General features: G+C 55.3%; 1 protein-coding gene across 2 annotated transcripts in view; it reads left to right on the plus strand.

Moving 5' to 3' along the window:
* SH3GL1 (SH3 domain containing GRB2 like 1, endophilin A2) overlaps nt 1-17,497 on the plus strand; it is a 31,213-nt gene continuing 13,716 nt past the window's right edge. For both annotated transcript variants that reach the window (XM_089905623.1, XM_022557686.3), the window contains exon 1: nt 1-188. In XM_089905623.1, the coding sequence (XP_089761749.1) occupies nt 144-188 (45 nt within the window). In that variant the 5' untranslated portion in view covers nt 1-143. The remainder of the gene's footprint in view (nt 189-17,497) is intronic.

A 17,497-nucleotide genomic window follows, 5' to 3' on the forward strand; every position in this document is an offset into this window, starting at 1 on the left:
CGGAGCTGGCTGGAGGGCGGCGGAGGCGGTGCCGTAGGGGCCCGCTGAGGCGCGCGGGGTTTGGCGGCGCCCGGAAGCTTGTCGCTTGCGCGGTCCCTCCGGTTCGCTGAGTCCGTGTGGGAGGCCCGACGGCGGGAGGCAGCATGTCGGTAGCGGGGCTGAAGAAGCAGTTCTACAAGGCGAGCCAGGTGAGCGGAGGCCGAGGCGGGGGGCGAGCTCCGGGCCCCAGGATGCTTGGAGGGGTTCCCGGCCAAGCCCTGACTCGGGAGGGAGCCGTGGGTACTGAGGGGGCGGCGTTGGCACTCGTCCCCCGCCGGGTGGGGACAGCCTAGGAGGGGCGGGGGTCTGCGTGCGAGGTGGCCCAGACCCTCCCCGCCATGTGGGCTCCAGTCTCCTCGAGACGGGTGGGCAGACGCTTTAGAGGCGCGGAGGTGCACCCAGAGGTTGGCCCCGGACGTGGACCCCTCTCCTCCCGTCCTTCCCTCTGAAAGGGCGGGCGGGCGGGCGGGCGGGGGGGAGGGCTGTGGGGGGGGCAGGGAGAGATGGGGAAGAAGCAGTCCCGAGGTTGTCGACACAGGACTCTTGCTAGAGAGCCCAGGGTCAGGGAAATTTTGTGTCTACAACAATTCTTTTTCTTTTTTTCTTTTTTATTTTTTTTAAAGATAACAAACGAAAAAACCTTTTCAGTGGGCCCGGTACAAAGTTGAAAGGGTAGAGTGAAAAGTCAGTTTCCCACTTCAGTCCCTCAGGCATCCAGTCCCTCTCTCCAGAGACAGGGACTGTCACCAATTACCAAAGAGAAGGGTATGTCTCTCCTTTAAAAACACACACGTAGCGGTAACATTGTCTACACAGAACCGTGTAATTCATGTTTTTCATTAAATGTGTCTCGGAGATCGCACTAGAGCTAGAATTCTCCACCTTGGGTCATTCTCTGTTGTGGTGGCCCTCCTGGGCACAGTGGGGCGTTGAGCAGCATCCCTGGCCCCTAACCAGTCGATACCAGGAGCTCCCCCCACCGACCACGGATGTCTCCGGATGCTGCTAAATGTCCTTAGGGGAAAACCCCTCTCCTTTCCCCCTCCCCCAGAGCTACACCTAGAGCCTCTTGTATCTTTTTAATGGGTATGTGGCATTCCATTCCATGAAGTCTGTCATAATTTATTTAATTAGTTGTCCATCGATGGATGTTTAGGTTGTTTCCAGTAGTTTTCTGCTGCAAACGATACTATCGTGAATAGCCAGTGAATATCTCTGCTCACAGGTGGGATTGGATTTAAAGGATAAGTTCCCAGAAGTGGAATGCAGAATCCAAGAATATAAGTGTTCTACTTTGACAGATAGAATAGGTGTTTTGGAAAGTCCAGGCCCCATTGCTCACGAGTCTGGTGAAAGCTGAGTGGATCCACTCTTCAGAAAACTGGGCGAATGCAAAATTCAGTTTATAATTTCAGATCCAAGAAGTCCCAGATCCCTTGATCCTATGAGAACCTTAGATCTGGAGTTTGTGTGGATAGATCTGGAGTTTGTGTGGATAGACTCCAGGAAGGAGCGAGCAACAGTCATAGGAGTTGTTTGGCCCGCGCTGGCAAACCAGACTCTGCCCACAATTTGGAGAGGTCCGGTGGGAGGGAAGAGAGATGAGTCCCCAGTAATACACAGCTGGGACCTTTTGCCCTTTGAGGGGGAAAACTAATGACCCTAGTATTTGTCTAGGGCTAAAGATATTTGGGCTCTATCTCTAGACTCCAGGCCAAACCCTGGAGGAAGAGAGGTTTAACCCAGAGGGATTCTAGGATTGTTGCTGAGAGTACAGCCCTTTGCCCCAGCAGGATGGAATTAAGTGAGCTGGCCCTGGGTTAGACCTTGCCCAGCAGGCCTCAGACCCCACCCCCGCACACTTGACCAGAGCACCTTGGAGGGCTGCTCACTATCTTGGGCCCTGATGTAGCCCCTCTCGCAGGAACTGTGGGTCTCGGAAGAATTCCTGGGCCACTTTGTTCCTTCATATAGACAGGTCTCTGGAAGCCCTCCGCGCCCCGCCCCCAGCCATGAGGGCCTGTGCTGGTGGCCCATGCTGTCCCCAGCAGATACGCTGTGCCGGAGGAACTAGCTGGGCCTCAGGCCATCCACCGGAGCCTTTTGTCTCGGGGAAAGAAGGTTGGCCTGCATTCAGACGTGTGGGGAGTGCTTGGAAATCTGGAAAGCTCAGAGCAGTGCAAGCTGGTGGTGCGGATCAATTTATTATCTCGATATTCTGAGGCCCAGTCCCAAAGAATTGCTGCGACACGTCCTCCTCTGAGAGCTGTTGTCTTGGCCTCCTGACCGACTCCATGTTGAGTTGCCCTCTCAAGAATCACCCTGGCTGTGTTCCATTCCCTTCTGCAATAGTTTCCATAGACCTCTGCTGTTTATCTGGATGTGTCCACCTCTTTGTGTATTACTTCTCTTCTCTTTTTTTTTTTATAAATTTATTTATTTATTTATGTGGCTGCATTGGGTCTTCGTTGCTGTGCGTGGGCTCTCTAGTTGCGGTGAGTGGGGGCTACTCTTAGTTTGCAGTGCACAGGCTTCTCATTGCGGTGGCTTCTCTTGTTGCGGAGCACGGGCTCTAGGCATGCGGGCCTCAGTAGTTGAGGCTCACGGGCTCTAGAGTGCAGGATCAGTAGTTGTGGCACAAGGGCTTAGTTGCTCTGTGGTATGTGGAATCTTCCCGGACCAGGGCTCAAACCCGTGTTCCCTGCATTGGCAGGCGGATTCTTAACTGCTCTGCCATCAGGGAAGCCCTGTGTTTCTTTTCTTGATCTTACGAACACCTCTTTCAAGTAGGGTCGTCTGTGTCAGGTAACATTCTTGTTAAGTCGTAATAATATATATTGAGTTTTCACTGCGTGAACAGGTGATATTCTTTAAACCAGTCGGTCTCAATTGGTCTCACTTATCTGGCCTAAGGTAAACACTGTCCCCTTTTTACACAAAAGGATTTGGGGGCATTTGTCTTCCTGTAGGACAGTAGTTCTCAACCAGGGCCAATTCTACCCTCCAGAGGACATTGGCAATGTCTGGAGGCATCTTGGGTTGTCACAACATGGTGGTAATTAATTATATTACAGCGCACTGGGTGGCCCTGCACAACCAAGAGTCACCCGGCTCCGACGTCAACGGTGCTGAGGTTGAGAAACACTGTTTTATGGTTTGAGAAAAGTGAGGATAATTTTACCCAAACAGAAGAACAACAAAAAATCCTTCCTGGGCATTCTTCTGGCAGCTGCCTGCTTTTTCTAATTCTCGAAATGCAGATAACCACATATACGCAGATGGACATGTGCGTAAAATTCAGCATCCAGACACCAAGTCTCCCCCTCCCAAGTCCTCAGGAAAACCCCAGAGTGTTTTTTGGCATCTGGCATTTTTAAGAAGGTACAAGCTTGCATTGGTGCCTCTCAATTAGGGGCAACTAACCCTCCCCTCTCCCACCCTGTGCACCACCCAAGGGACATTTGGCAACGTCCGAGACAGTGGCACGCCTTGGGGAGAGGGTGCTACTGGCACCGAGTAGGTAATGGCTGGGGATGGTTGTTAAGCATCCTATAACATACAGGACAGTCTTCTACAAGACAAAGAATTATCTGGCCCCACATAAGAGAAGCGCCAACGTTTCTGTAGCAAGAAACCCTACTTTGAAACGGGTTCTTGATTTCCAAGGCTTGTAAGAGCATCATTTCTAAATTGAGAAATAGAAGCCAGGTGGATGTGTGAGAGAGAGCTGGGAATAGAGAAGCTGGGTTTCTCGAAGGTGAGGCTGTGATGTTAATGAAAAGTTTCTACCTCCTTGGTGACACTGGTAACAAACCAGGTCCCAGTGTCTGGCAGTATACTGGCAAATTCCACACCAGTTCATCTCTGGTGAAAACTTTCAGGTCTCAAATAAAATCGGTTTGAGCTTGAGCGGGAAGTCTGTGGGTTTTTACTTCTTAGTAGGAACTGGTCACCTGAGCTGAGGAAAGTTGAATGTATGGAGTGAAGCAGCCAAAGAAATGGGCGTCTGTCTCAGGCCCGTGGTTTTGGTCCCCTCCGGCCTCGCCGTGTAATGCCACTCAATAGCCCTCTGGTACTCATGCACACCTAGAATCTGGGGAGGTGCTTTTATGAGCCTTTCTGAGGAACTGAGGTGGGTAGAGGAACCCAGTAGCGAGATCTAGGCTCAAAACTTCACTTGTCATTGTGGTGTTTTTGGGTGACATTAATTTCCAGGCCTAACCTTCTGACTGGTTTCCTGATAATTCTTGTGGCTGGGCTGTGTGGAGATTTGAGAGTGTAACTAGGGATAGATCTGGCAGCTGCCTGGAATGCTGGCCTGATTTTTTTTTTTTTTTTTTTTTTGCCTGAAAGGAGGGAGAGAGTTTAAACTGAAAGATTGGTTCCATCCGAGCTAGGAGGGAAATTCATGACCGTCATATCCCGTAGCTTTGACGTTTGTTGGATACTCGCTAGGCTCCGGGTTTGTGTCTAGGAGGAAAGATCGAGCTTCCCGGGAAAGGCATGGGGTGGGGGTATGACGGGGGGCCCAGGACCCCAACGTGTTGGAGTAAGCAGTAGCCGGGGGAATGTCCGATGTCCCCAGATACTGCCTGCTCTGACCTTTTTTTTTTTTTGGCTGCATCAGGTCTTAGTTGTGGCACACGGGGTCATCGTTGAGGCGTGCAGGATCTTCCACTGCGGCGCGGGCTCCTCTCTAGTTGTGGCATGTGGGCTTTCTCCCTCTAGTTGTGGCACGAGGGCTCCAGAGCACCTGGGCTCTGTAGTTGCGGCACGCCGGCTCTCTCACTGAAGCACGCGAGCTCAGTAGTTCTGGTGCACAGGCTTGGTTGTCCCGTGGCACGTCTTAGTTCCCCAACCAGGGATCGAACCTGTGTCCCCTGCATTGGAAGGAGAATTCTTTACCACTGAACCACCAGGGAAGTCCCTCTGACCTATTTTTTAAACTTCATTTTATGGGATCATGCTTTTGATTTCCCAGTAAAGTTCTTGGCCTGCTAAGTAGTAGACATGGAGTGATCTTAGGATACAAAAATCTGGAATTTGTAACCCCTTAGTCTCAGCACGAATCAAAGTGTGGAACCTGTGAGCCGGGAGCGACAGGTGTCAGGCGAGGTCTGGGGGTGGGGGTGGTCCCTGGCCCAGACCCTTGAGCTGAGCAGCTGCAGGCTAACCTCCGGAAGACCTTCTGCCTCGGGACAGCAGACCTGGGAAGGGCCTTTGGCCATTGCCATGTCCACGTGCGACGGGAACTGGGTTAAGTCCACTCTTACAGGAAGCCTCTCTGCTGACTCATTTTGTAGGAAGACCCTTGACCTAGCGGTGTCCCTGTGGGACCTTGGACAGAGATGATCCTGTCCTGCTCCATTAGTATTCCATCCCCAGCTTGCTGGGTGGAGTAACCAGCCCTGTGTTTTAGGCTGCACTGTGGAGCTACAGAAGAGATTTGAGACTGCCCTTCCTGAAGGGAGCCAAGGGGCCTCTTTAAACTCCACCACTTCCCAGGCCTGTCTGTAAAACCAGGTTAACCCGACCTCCTGGGCAGGACCCGCTGTTTGCAATCAGGGAGGCGCCCTGTAACCAAGCAGCATCCTGCATACTCTTGTTATTAACATACCAGGACCAAGGGGTCATCATATTCTGTTTCTGCTGCCCGTGACTGCGGTACATCAGACCTAAAGTTCACCTCTGACTCAGAATCCTGTGTGTAGTAAAGAGCAGTTCATCAAAGAGGGCCCGTGGGAGCTAATCGCCCTGCTTATCTGGGTATGTTTTGAGGCAAAGCTGTAGGATACTTAATTATATTCCGTGTGCCACTTAATAACAGCCTCTGTTTGGTTTCAGAAATTGGAGGCTGTCACAGTTTTGCGACCCCAGAACTGTCACTGACTTAGCAAGTGAAGTAAGGAAATGGTGCTATTTACCCACCCACCACCCATCCACCCAGCCTCCCTCCGGAGCCAACATCCAAGCAAGCACTTAGTGCCTTCGGGGGCCTGAGCTCTCCGCCCGCCCATCAAGTGTCCATCTGAGCATCTCTTTGCTTCTTTCCTCAGAGGACAAACTGACAGGCTTTGACCGGGCCCCTCAGGCCTGCCATTTGCCTCTGGTGTGCGTGTCCCATGGCCTTTGACCCTGGGATGTGGGCCACAGTTAGCTCTGCCCTGGCCTCTGTCTCAGCCCTCTCCACTTTGTTGCCAGTATTTTGAAACGGATCCAATCTGGGGAAAGTTAGTTTTTAATTTGGGGCGTGCAGCCAACTTCTTCCGTAGGATTTCAGAGGCATCTGCACATTTTGACACTGCAGGGCTGCCGTGGGCCGCGGAGTGGCAGAGGAAAGTCAGATTGTCTTCTGTTTCTGGTTTTTGAGGTCACGGCGGGGGGTGGGGTGAGGTTTCTGAGGTTTAAGGAGGGTTTGATGATGGAGCCTTCCAGCCACTGGAGGGGTGAGCAGGCCCGTGGAGGCATCTTTACCCCCTGTGCTCAAACCCTCCTGGCTTTTAAGTGCCTGGGGAAGTATCAGGGGCGATTTTTTCTGGTTCTTTTTTAAAGCTGTCCCTGGAAAGCTGAGGAAGGATGTATCAGACTGTGGAGCAGCCGGTTCCTCTCTTCTCCCCTCCTCTCTGCACCCCCCTCCTTCCTCCTCCTCTTCTCCTTCTTTCTCTTCCCCACCCCCCCACCCAAACTTTTTCTCTCCCCGCCCCTCTCCCCAGGGCTGGATTTGCAGCCACTTCTCTCGAGCACTGCAGTTTGGGTCCAATTCTGCTCATTTCCTGTTAAGCAGTAACCAGGGCTCCACAAACTCAGGCTCCCAGAGGATGGCCTCGTCTTCCTTTTCCACTCAGCTCCTAGAAAAACCTGCTGACTGGGCCCGAGAGGGGGATCACGCGGAGACTCCCAACCACAGCAGGAAAATAGATGTGCGATTTCCTCTGAAGGACCTGACTCAGCATCAGCCGTGGCCACCCTGGGAAGAGCCGCTGCCTGGATGCTCAGATTTCCACACCTGGGCATTAAACCCCTCCAGCGGTACCACGCCCGCCCGGACTGTCACGGCCCAGTGACGTGAGCTGCCCCCCGGGAGGGGGTGGGCGGTGAGGAGGACAGTGGGTCGCTGTCCCAGGAACTCAGTAAAGGTTAGCTGGACGGAGTTTGCCCCACATCGTAGGTCATGAGAGCGCAAAAGCGGGGCGGCCGTGTGGGCGCACCTAGAGAAGACAGGGCTGGGGTCTGCTGAGGGGAGCGTCCCCCGCTGACCTGGGGTGCGGTTCCAGCTCCAACCTGGCATTCAGGACCTTCCGGAGCCCCCGCCCTGGTCGCGGCTTTCAATCCCACCCTCCCCCTCGCAGCCAGCACGCCTCAGTCCAACAGGTCTGCTCAGGCTCATACCTTCCCCCCTCCTTCCCCACCCCAGCCCAGTCTCCCTGTCCACTTCCTGTTTGCCCTCAGAGCCCTTTGTGTATCTTCCTGTATCCTTGCCATCTCCTGGGTCCCCCCCCCAAAAAATATTTCTCCACCCTCCCTGGTGGTCTCCTGCCCACGTGCCACACACCCAGCACATCCTCACACCCAGTGTGCTTTTCTTCTCATTGGGTGTGAGCTCCTGAGGGAGCAGGCTGCCTGGCGGCTGGTGACAGGCCTGGGTCCCCACGGGTCGTGGCTTGCTGGCCAAGTCGTCAGAAATGGTGGACTCCTTCTCAGAGCGGGAATGGGGCTGTCCGGTGCCAGTGGCGGTGCCCATGCGAAGCCAGGTGGCTGGCAAGGCCATGGAGGCCTCGGTCAGGAACAGGTCCGACTGGTTTAAAGAATAAGAAATCAAAGCTCAGAGGTTGTTCCCTTTGGCTTAGGATCTGTCTTGAGGGCTCCAGGCCGAGGGACCGGCGCTTGACTGGCCAGAGCGGCCCAACCTGTGTCACGGGCAGTCTCTGTCATTTCAACCCCACAGCCAGGCCAGGAGGTGCCCAGCCTGCTGGGAAAAGGAGTTCCCTGGCTCCACTTTCCCCAGGCCCCACCACTCTGGCCTCAGAAGCCTGCTCTCTGCCCCTGGACTTCTGACCTCTTAGACTTGACCGGCGTTAGCCCGGGTCCTGTGTGCAGTCCCTCCCTGGCTTCCACACCTGGCCGCCCTTCTGCCTCTTCTCCTGTGTCCTGAGTCAGCTGGCCAGCTCTCTCACCCCCTCCTCCGCTTTGCCCCGTTGGTTCCCCCTGTGGGCTTGCCACCCTGCCTCTGGGCCTTCTCCCTCCAGGACCTGAGGGACCTCCCTAGCACCTGCCACTGCTCATGCACCTGTCCTCCAGATCTTTGTCCCCAGTCATGGCACTCCCAGCCACCCTCTAGATGGTGGTCCCTGCCTGTCTGGCTGGTACTGGAAATGCAACAAGCTCGTAGGCCCAGTGCACCTGAGGCCAGCCTCCTCACCTGCGGGCCCTAACTTTCCCTGTCCACACCCTGGGGCCCAGGGAGCCCCGCCACCTTCCCCGAGGTGCTGCGTCCATCACACCAGCTCCTGGGCCTGCAGTAAATACCTGGAACCAACCACCTAGCCTGTGACTTGAATCAATTAGTTAACTTGACTTTCAAATAGACTCACTTTTTAAATTTATTTTAAAAGGGATCTTGATGTTATTTCTTACTCTAAGTCATAGTAACTGGATCACAAGATACAACAGAAACAAAGCAGTGTAGTTGATTCCTCCTGGATTCCTTACCTCGGAGGCTGGGGTCTGGTCCCTCTTTTTTTTGTTTTTTTTGTTTTTTTTTGTGGTACACAGGCCTCTCACTGCTGTGGCCTCTCCATTGCGGAGCACAGGCTCTGGACGCGCAGGCCCAGCGGCCATGGCTCACGGGCCCAGCTGCTCCGTGGCATGTGGGATCTTCCCGGACTGGGGCACGAACCTGTGTCCCCTGCATCGGCAGGCGGACTCTCAACCACTGCGCCACCAGAGGAGCCCTGGTCCCTCTTATTAAAGAGTCGCTGAAACAATAAGTGCCCACGAGGGACTTCTTGGCAGTCCAGTGGTTACGACTGCACTTTCACTGAAGGGGGGCATGGGTTCGATCCCTGCTCAGGGAACTAAGATTCCACATGCCACGTGGCACAGCCAAAAAATAAAAAGCAAAAAAAAAAATTTAAAAAAAAAAGTGCCCACTGGAAAGTTTTTCCTTGCCAGAACGAGGGGTACTGAAAGAGCATCGTGGTGGGAATAACTTTCTCACTTGTCCCTGGGTTACCTCTTCTCTTGTCACCCCCTCCCCTGCCCCTCATCGTCTCCCCGTGGAGCCAGGAAATCCTGCAGCCTTGAATTAAGGCTCAGAAGAGAGAGCTTTGGGGTGAGGGTGCATTTCCCAAGTGTCTGGGGAGAGGCCCGACAGTAAGTGGCACCGTTCAGTACGTGTGTTTAGTCCCCCGACACCACCTTGGCCGATAATTCAGATGTCTTTGGCCAGCACACCTCAATCCAGTCCCACTTTCTCTAAAGTGGAGCAGCTGACTGATGGTTTTTCCTCTGTCGTTTTGGGTCTCAGCCCCAGGAGCGAGAGGAGACTTAGGACGCCCCCGGGGAAGGAAACTGGGAACTTTATCACTCCCGAGGCCCCCTCCTCATCTCCTGCCAGCTGCCTCCCCAGGATGAGGCCCCTCGGCTGCCTCTGGGCAGGCACGCAGGCAGGCAGGCAGGTGTCCATCAGCTTGATGGCCTCAGGTCATCAGAGCTGTGATTGTCTGAAGTTGGGCGGGCAGCCCTGGCCCTTCAGGGTCAGCCTTTGTCCAGAAGAGGGCGGCGAGCGCACGGGGACAAGGGTGGGATTTCTCCGTCCCCTAACCCTAACCTCCTGGCCTAGGGTTGTCCTTTATCTCCTCTCCCTGGGGTGTTTCCTCCAAGGTTGAGAATCCTTGCTGTCCCGCCAAGTCAGCATTTCACCCTTGAGGAGTCTTGGAGCTGCTGCAGCTCCCCACTGATTGCCCCAATACAGTTGTGTGTGCTGCCCTCAGAGGTTGGCTCTGAGGTTCGTCTCTTGCCCCCAGCCTTGATGCGTTTACTTCACGGCTGAGAAGCCTTAGGTGTTTCTCCTGGGATCTCTGGGAAGTTCCACATCACCATTCCTTTCCCGCCGGTGGACTCAAGGGTAGCTGAGCACTCTCTCCGCTTTGCTTCAGAGTATCCCATGCCCTTGGCCTCGGCCCAGGTTGGGCAGGAGGCACCGGTCGGCCAAGTCCCTCTGCTGCCTCCAGACTGTCAGGATTGGGAGGCTTCTGTGGGAAGTTGTGCAGATGGGGGCGCATTGGGGACCCGGGAGTCCGGGTGTGCTGGTTCCGGGGAGTGGGGAGGAGGACCTTTTGCCCGGTCTCAGTCCAGGCGTCCTCTCAGCTCTCAGCAGAGCCTGGAGGAGAGTCCACCGCCGTCTAGGGGAGTTTGCACTCAGCTATTTCCCCGCACCAGGCAGTGCCAGTGCATCGTAAAGGGCACGTCCCTTTTCAGGCACTTGAGTTTGTGTTAAAATGTCTCAGCTGTAGAGAGAGAGGTGAAGAATGGCCAGCCGTTAGCCAAGCGCCCACAAGAGCTTGAGTAAACACGAGCAGCACAGTTAGAGTCGAGGGCCCCTCCCTGATACATCACTGCACACGAATCTACCGCTAAAAAGTCTGCAACTTTGTTTTGCAAGTTTAACCCCTTGAAAATGGTGTCACATGGCAGCTGTTTTGGCCTGCTCTTTTCGCTCAGCACCGCTGGGGCGCTTCGTCCACACTGAGCGTGTGGCTCGAGTTTTTTGCTTCCACAGCTCCCTGCTGTCCTTTGTGTGCGGACAGCGACTTGTCCTCCCTCCGCTGGCAGTGGGCATTTAGGACGTTGCCGCGTTTTTGCTCTCGGCGTCACAGTGAGCGGTCACATGGATGTCCCCGCAGGCAAGGCCCAAGTGTTTCTCTAAACTCCTGCCCCTTTAATGTGACCGTGTAGGTTTTTGAGCAGGACCAGCCTGGAGAACACCACCACCTCTTCTGTTCGCATGACCCTGGAGTCTTGATCAAAGCTGCTGGGGGTCCTGCGTCGGGGCCCTCGTCAGGGGTGACCTTTCTGCTAGGCTCCATGGTACCGCCTGAGCCAGGAAGCTGGGTGCGTGGGGCGGGGGCTCCCCAGGCACAGGGTCCGCTTGGTGGGGGCACAAGCCAGGGGGAGGACCCAGGGAGGCCCACCTGATGAAATTGGGCCCACCTGGTCATCCAGGGCGATCGCTTCCACCTCCCGGTCCGTGCCTCTGTTTAAAGAAACCTTATTTAATATACATTACTGATTCATTAGCATTGGATGCACAGCCAGCAGCACCTGAACTCACCATCGGTCCATCATTGTTGGCGGGCTTGTGTTTGCGGTTTCACCTTACTTGCCGAAATGTGTTTGTAACCCCCCCCCCATCAGTACTTGGGGCACCTTCGCAGGTATTCGTGAACATGCCCAGAGTGACAAAAATTTTTGAGTCTCCCAACACGTTCATTCCCACTGAGGCAGAATAAGACTGTAAACCAGCATCCTTTCCACGGCTTGTTTAGTGACGCGTGTTTGTACCTTTGTGCTTCTTGCGGGTGTTTTCGCTCTTGGTCCCAAGCATGGAGCTGAAGTGCTGGCTAGTGTCCCAGGCACAGGAAGGCTGTGACGTGCTCACAGAGCATGTGTGAGATGAGCTCCGCTCAGGCGAGATCAGGTACTGCTGGCCGTGCGTCCAGTGCTAATGAATCAGCAGTGTATATTAAATCAGTTTTCTTTCATTTATTTTTTAATTAATTAATTTATTTATTTGGCTGTACCGGGTCTTAGTTGCGGCACGCGGGATCTTTAGTTGGGGCATGTGGGCTCTTAGTTGCGGCATGCATGTGGGATCTAGTTCCCTGACCAGAGATCGAACCCAGGCCCCCTGCATTGGGAGCTCGGAGTCTTAACCGCTGTGCCACCAGGGAAGTCCCTAAATAAGGTTTCTTTAAACAGAAACACACGTAACATGAAGTTACAGGTGATGAGTTGTGACCAGAGGCTCACAGGAGCCTAACCCCTGCGTGTCCCCAGAGCAGTGGCTCAGTATTTACTAGTTCGACGTCTGGGCGACTTTATAGCACAGAACCACTGTGAGTAACGAGAGCTGACTATTCCCGTGGCAGGCAGAACACCACCCCCCTGCCCTCCACCAAGGTGTCCCTGCCATTATCTGGAACCTGTGAATGTGTGACCTTACTTGGCAGAAGGGACTTTGCTGGTGGGATTAAGGGCATGGACCTGGAGGTGGAACCGATGACCAGGTGGGCCCAATTTCATCATAACGGCCCTTAAAAGTGGAACCTTTCCCTGCCTGGTTGGAGGGAGACAGGACCGTGGAGGAGAGAACCAGAGGGCAGGTGGCACGATAGGCCCACCTCGCTGGCTGTGAAGACGGAGGACGGGGCCACAAGCCAAGGAGCGCGGCCGCCTCTAGGAGCGGAAAAGGCGGGAAAGCTCTAGAGCTCCCAGAAAGGGACACAGCCCTGCCAACACCTTGGTCTTCGCTGGGGAGAGCCGTGTCGGACTTCTGACCTCCTTCAGATTTTTGTGCGGCTTAGGAAACGTGTTTTGAGTCACTGAGTTTGTGGTAATTTGTTATAGCAGCTGTAGGAAACTCTTACAGGTCCCTGCTGTCTTAAAGCTTTGTCTGGATAAAGGTTTTCAGCTCAGCATTGAAGAGTGTGTGTGTGTGCGCGCACGCATGCACGCGCATGTGCACACGAGCACGTGTGTTTCATCCTCCCTTAGCTCTCACCTCCAACTTAACGGCTGGGGTCAAAGAGGAAATAGGAGCGATTCGCTTTGCCAAGCTGATGGATGGGTGCTGTGGGAAGAGCGGGCCTCCCACTGAGCCATCTTCGTTTCAGTGCTCCATGGAAGTCATCCCCTGGTTCTTGGAATCCCACCTTGGTGACTTACGAGCTAGTGGACTGATAGGGAATCCTCCATCGTCAACTTGAAAACCGGCTCTGTGTTCAGGTTTTATGCAAAGAGCGCTGTGGCCCGTCTAAACCTCTGGGAAATGCCACAGTGGGATTTCGACCAGCATTGCTTCCCATCCACTGTAGAAAGAGGTCGGCAGTTCTCGAGCCTGATAGTGTGCCTTTCTTCCCGTCACGGACACTAGAGCCTCGTGCCAGGCAGCCTTCACTAATCACTCCCACACCTGCAAAGGGGACGCTTCAGAATCACATTCTGGGAGTTGGTTTCCAAGCCGGCCCTTAGCGCCTCTGTCCTCTGCATTGGTGCGGACCCCGCGTCCTCCGTCTCTGCCTTTCCTCACATCATGTCCTTTTCTCCTTCTTGCCCCCAAGTTCAACCCATCCTTCAAAGCCAAGTCCAGGGACATCTTGTAACTCCTACCTGGTTCCCTCCCCACAAGGAGGAAGGGGCTCCTTATCTTAGGTCCTTAAGGTAGTGCCGTTTTTGTGTGAGCTTGTAGTATCTATCTCTTTTTCCCTCTACTATACCTGGCACATATAAATATCTGTTGAATGAATAAGGGCAACCTTCTCAAGTGGGGAGCTGGCCTGCTGACTTTGACCCCAGACATTCAGCCCCATCCTGCTCTGATGGAGCAGGTAAGCTCAGGGCAGGAGAGTGTCCCAGACACGCACAGTGGCTGAGCGATTGAAATAGGGCAGATATGGTGACACAGGGTCCTATGACACGCGCCCTGTATGGAGAAACCAGGGATGACTCACGAGGGGGTGACCGGGACCCTGGCTTTGAATGTGGACACGGGAGGGAGAAGGGAGAGGAGGATGCAGGTTGTCCCCAGCAGGCAGCAGAGCGAAGCCCCCAGTGCTGGGGCCTCCGGGTCACTGGCCTGCCCTACTGTGTTCTTGTTCCTCATCCAGGAGTCCAGACACCGCCTGTCTGTGGGCTCGGTCCTTCTAGGGGAGCAGAGGTTGGCCTGGGTGCGGGGGGAGGCCCTGGCTACTAGACCATCGTCATCAGATGGAGAGAGATTTGAATATGCTTACGGCTCCTAGCTCAGCAAGTGGCAGCACCAGACACACGTCATACGGTGACAGCGGAGAAGCAAGGACGAGGGCAGGGCTGCTTTACTCCTGGAAAAATCAACATAAAAAGGCATTGCTGAGGGAATTCCCTGGCGGTCCAGTGGTTGAGAATCTGCCTTCCACTGCAGGGGACGCGGGTTCCATCCCTGGCCGGGGAACTAAGATCCCACAGGCTGCAGGGCAACTAAACCTGCGTGCCACAACTAGAGAAGCCCGTGCACCACAACTAGAGAAAAGCCCCGCAGTGAAGAGCCTGTGCACACAATGGAGACCCAGCGACCTGTGTCATCACGGGTCGTCATCAGCACCCAGTTTTACAGTTGAGGAAACAGAGGCTCAGAGGGGTCCACATTCTTGTTAAGTGACAGTGTGGTGACAGAGCCGGATCCAGTCCCTGTGCTGTGGTCCACACCCCCACTGCTCCCCTGCGACCCCAGCCCTACCTCAGGACCTCTTGGGCACACCCTTGTTTTGGCCTGTTACTGACACACCTGACTGGCAGTGTTCTCCCCTGGGCTCCTAAGGGCGAGGTCTGCGTTATCTCAGCAAATACTGATTGCCCATCACCTATTGGGCGTCAGGCCCCCTGCTGCTCTACTAGCCCCATCACAGCAGCTGGCAGCCAACGGGAAGTCAGTGTTTGGGGACAGGGTGCATTTGGGTGGGGAGGCGAGGCTCTCCCAGGTGCTGTTGCTGGAATGAAGGTGAGCTGTGGCGGAGGAGACGGCCCCTGAGAACTGCTCTTCTCTGTCTGTGATCTAGGGCGGAGTCCCTGGGAACCCCTCAGTCGGGTGCTCACCCACCACTGGGGCAGTTACAGGCAGTAACATCAGGGAGCGTGTGCGCCAGGCCTGATGTGCGTCCTGAGAAGGAGAAGGCCCACCCCCTCTGCCACTGCAGGATGGATGGCAGCCGGGGACAGGAGTGGCGGCTCTGGTGCCCACCTGGCCCCAGCAGGCCCCTGTTGATCTCCTCATCTGTGTGCTGAGATTCCTTCCAGTTCAGGGTTTCCAGGACTGACTCTGCAGGTTAGAAGGGCAGGTGCCCCTGGACAAATAGGGTGGGGGTCAAGAAGAGGAGCGGCCGTGCAGGGTGACAGGGTGCCGGCATCTAACACGTGGCCTAGTGTCGCAGTGCCCGTCACTAAACTTCAGAGGGGCTGATCCGCTGTGCCGAGAGGGGCTGATGGCGTCACCTCCTCTGGCTTGCCGTATGCTGTCCTGGGATCATGACCCACCCGGGTGCTTCTGGTAGCCACGCCTGAAGAAACTGGTCTCAGTGGCCCTGAGTCACCTGGTGTCGCCGCCCTGGAGTGACAGGCGAGCCGTGGAGCCAGGTGAGGGTATGTTCCTCAGCGCCCGCTCAGAGCTTCTTCCTGGAGCTCTCTCGGAGGAGCACCCAGGCCGAGCTCTGCCCTCCCCGAGAGGTCGCCCCCGATGATCCTTGGAGAACCTAGGTGTGCGGCCCCTACGGCTCCAGCCTGGCCCATTTGGGGGCCATTTCCCTCTGGCCTTCAGAGCCTGTTTGCCTGTCAGCCTTCCTTTCCCGTGTCCTGCCCTCCCAAACTGCAGGCACATGCCTTTCACAGGGGGTTCCTCCTCTGGGAGCGGGGTCCTCTGGATGCAGGCCAGCCTGGGCCCAGCTTGCTCAGATTTTTTTCCTTTGCAAACTTTCCCTTCACATTCTGGTGAGGGGGCCAGCTGTGGGCAGACCCTGGGTGGAGAGTGAGGAATTAGACTGGCAGCCCCCAGGCAGAGTGCCGCCTAACTTGAACTTCCCATAAGCAATGCAAAGGAAAGTTGGGGATTCAGGGGTAGGGGGTGCTGTCATCCGGCCGGCTCCTGGGTCCGCAGCCCTCCCAGTGCTTAGCCACTATGGAATGGCGCCATGAGGTCAGACCCCTGTGAGGTCGTTCCTTCCTCCCATGGGGCGCTAAGTATCAACTAAGCACTTCATAGTCTCAGACACCGTTCCGAGTGCAGGTACCGCAGTGCTGGGGTCGCTCACTTGGAGTTCACAGTCCAGTGGGAGGAGGGCTGTAAACAAACAAGAGGGGCTTGAGAGAAGGATGAGTGATCGGTGGGTCAGGGACAGCCCCACTGGGGAGGGGGGAACCAGATGGACAGGACCCAACCACGGGAAAGTCTGGGGCAGAAGGGACAGCAGGGCAGAGGCTCTGACATGGGGTGAGGTGGGTGCCTTTGTGGAGCCTGGTCCAAGGTGAGGTCCAGAGGGGGCGGGGGTTCTGGCCTCAATGGAGGAGGTGCCAATAGTGTGCTGGGAGAGGTGGCCAGTGGCCAGGTCACTCCCACCTGGGTAAGGAGGCGGGTGATGGAGAATCAGGAGGGCTTCCTCGAAGAGGTGGCTTCACATTAGTTAAGTGTCTCAGAATGGAAGTGGTCGTAGAGATGGGGGGACAGCATCTGTGTTCCAGGGCCCTGGGCTTTTAGATCGTTCTGTCACCTTAGCTTGGTGCTGTTGGGGTACACATGGCCCTCTGTGAGACTCGTGACCTGGTGCCTACAGCCTCTTATGTAGTAGGCTGCGGTGATGGTGTTGGATACAGGGTCTGTTCCGGTGCTTTCTGGAGGCCGCACAGCTGTGCACCTCACAGGGTTTCCAAGTCCCGTTTCCTGTCTCTTCCTGAAGGGCTGCTCTTGCGTCAGCTCTGCCATTGACAAAAGGTGAGTTTGCAGGACACCTCATTTACTCTCCTGTGGGGACAGAAGTTTGCTGTACTGCCCTGAGAGGGGATCTGCGGACGGTAGCTCCCCAACAGCACACCCCGGCACAGCACACAGTCAGCGGTGCGGAGTGGGCGCGGCAGGATTCGGAAATTTATTACCTCATTTGTTTGTGGGTTGGGTGTTTCTTTTTATGAGTTTTCATCTGAAATTGATTTTCCCGGTTGTGTGACATGCAGCCTTCCTGCCTTGTCCCTGAGATGAGAAATTAAAATGCATTAGGCCGCTTTATACCCAGGCTTCTCAGCTCTGGCAAGACTTCCAGATGAGATTTGTTCCTAAGAGATGAGCCTCAAGCAATTGCTGGCCTCTCGGTCGTTGGGTAAAAACCCTCGGCACAGCCTGGGGTGCCGGCTGGGATCAGGCCCCCCTTAGAGTCCCTGTTCAGTGGGCTTGTTCCCTCCCTGTGTCCCGGCGGAGGCAAAGTCCTGAGCCCACACCCCAGTCTGCCGCCCAGATTCCTCAGCCAGGCCCTGAGGCTTTGGCCCTCACCTCCCCCGATAACATTTGGGGCAGGGCCCGTCTGCTTCTCCCCGACATGAGCTGCATCACGTCCTGCGCAGGGGTCTGTGTGTGACTGGTGTCCTCCTCCCTGAGCAGCTCCCGGTCCGGGGTGCCACTGGTATTCATAGAAAGCTCTGTGCTATTCCAGGGGCTGTGGCC

Source organism: Delphinapterus leucas, unplaced genomic scaffold (assembly GCF_059928025.1).
Source record: "Delphinapterus leucas isolate spDelLeu-1000000601 "Yukka" unplaced genomic scaffold, BTC_Dleu_Yukka2 spDelLeu_asBTCV2_sq25, whole genome shotgun sequence".
Classification (NCBI taxonomy): domain Eukaryota; kingdom Metazoa; phylum Chordata; class Mammalia; order Artiodactyla; family Monodontidae; genus Delphinapterus; species Delphinapterus leucas.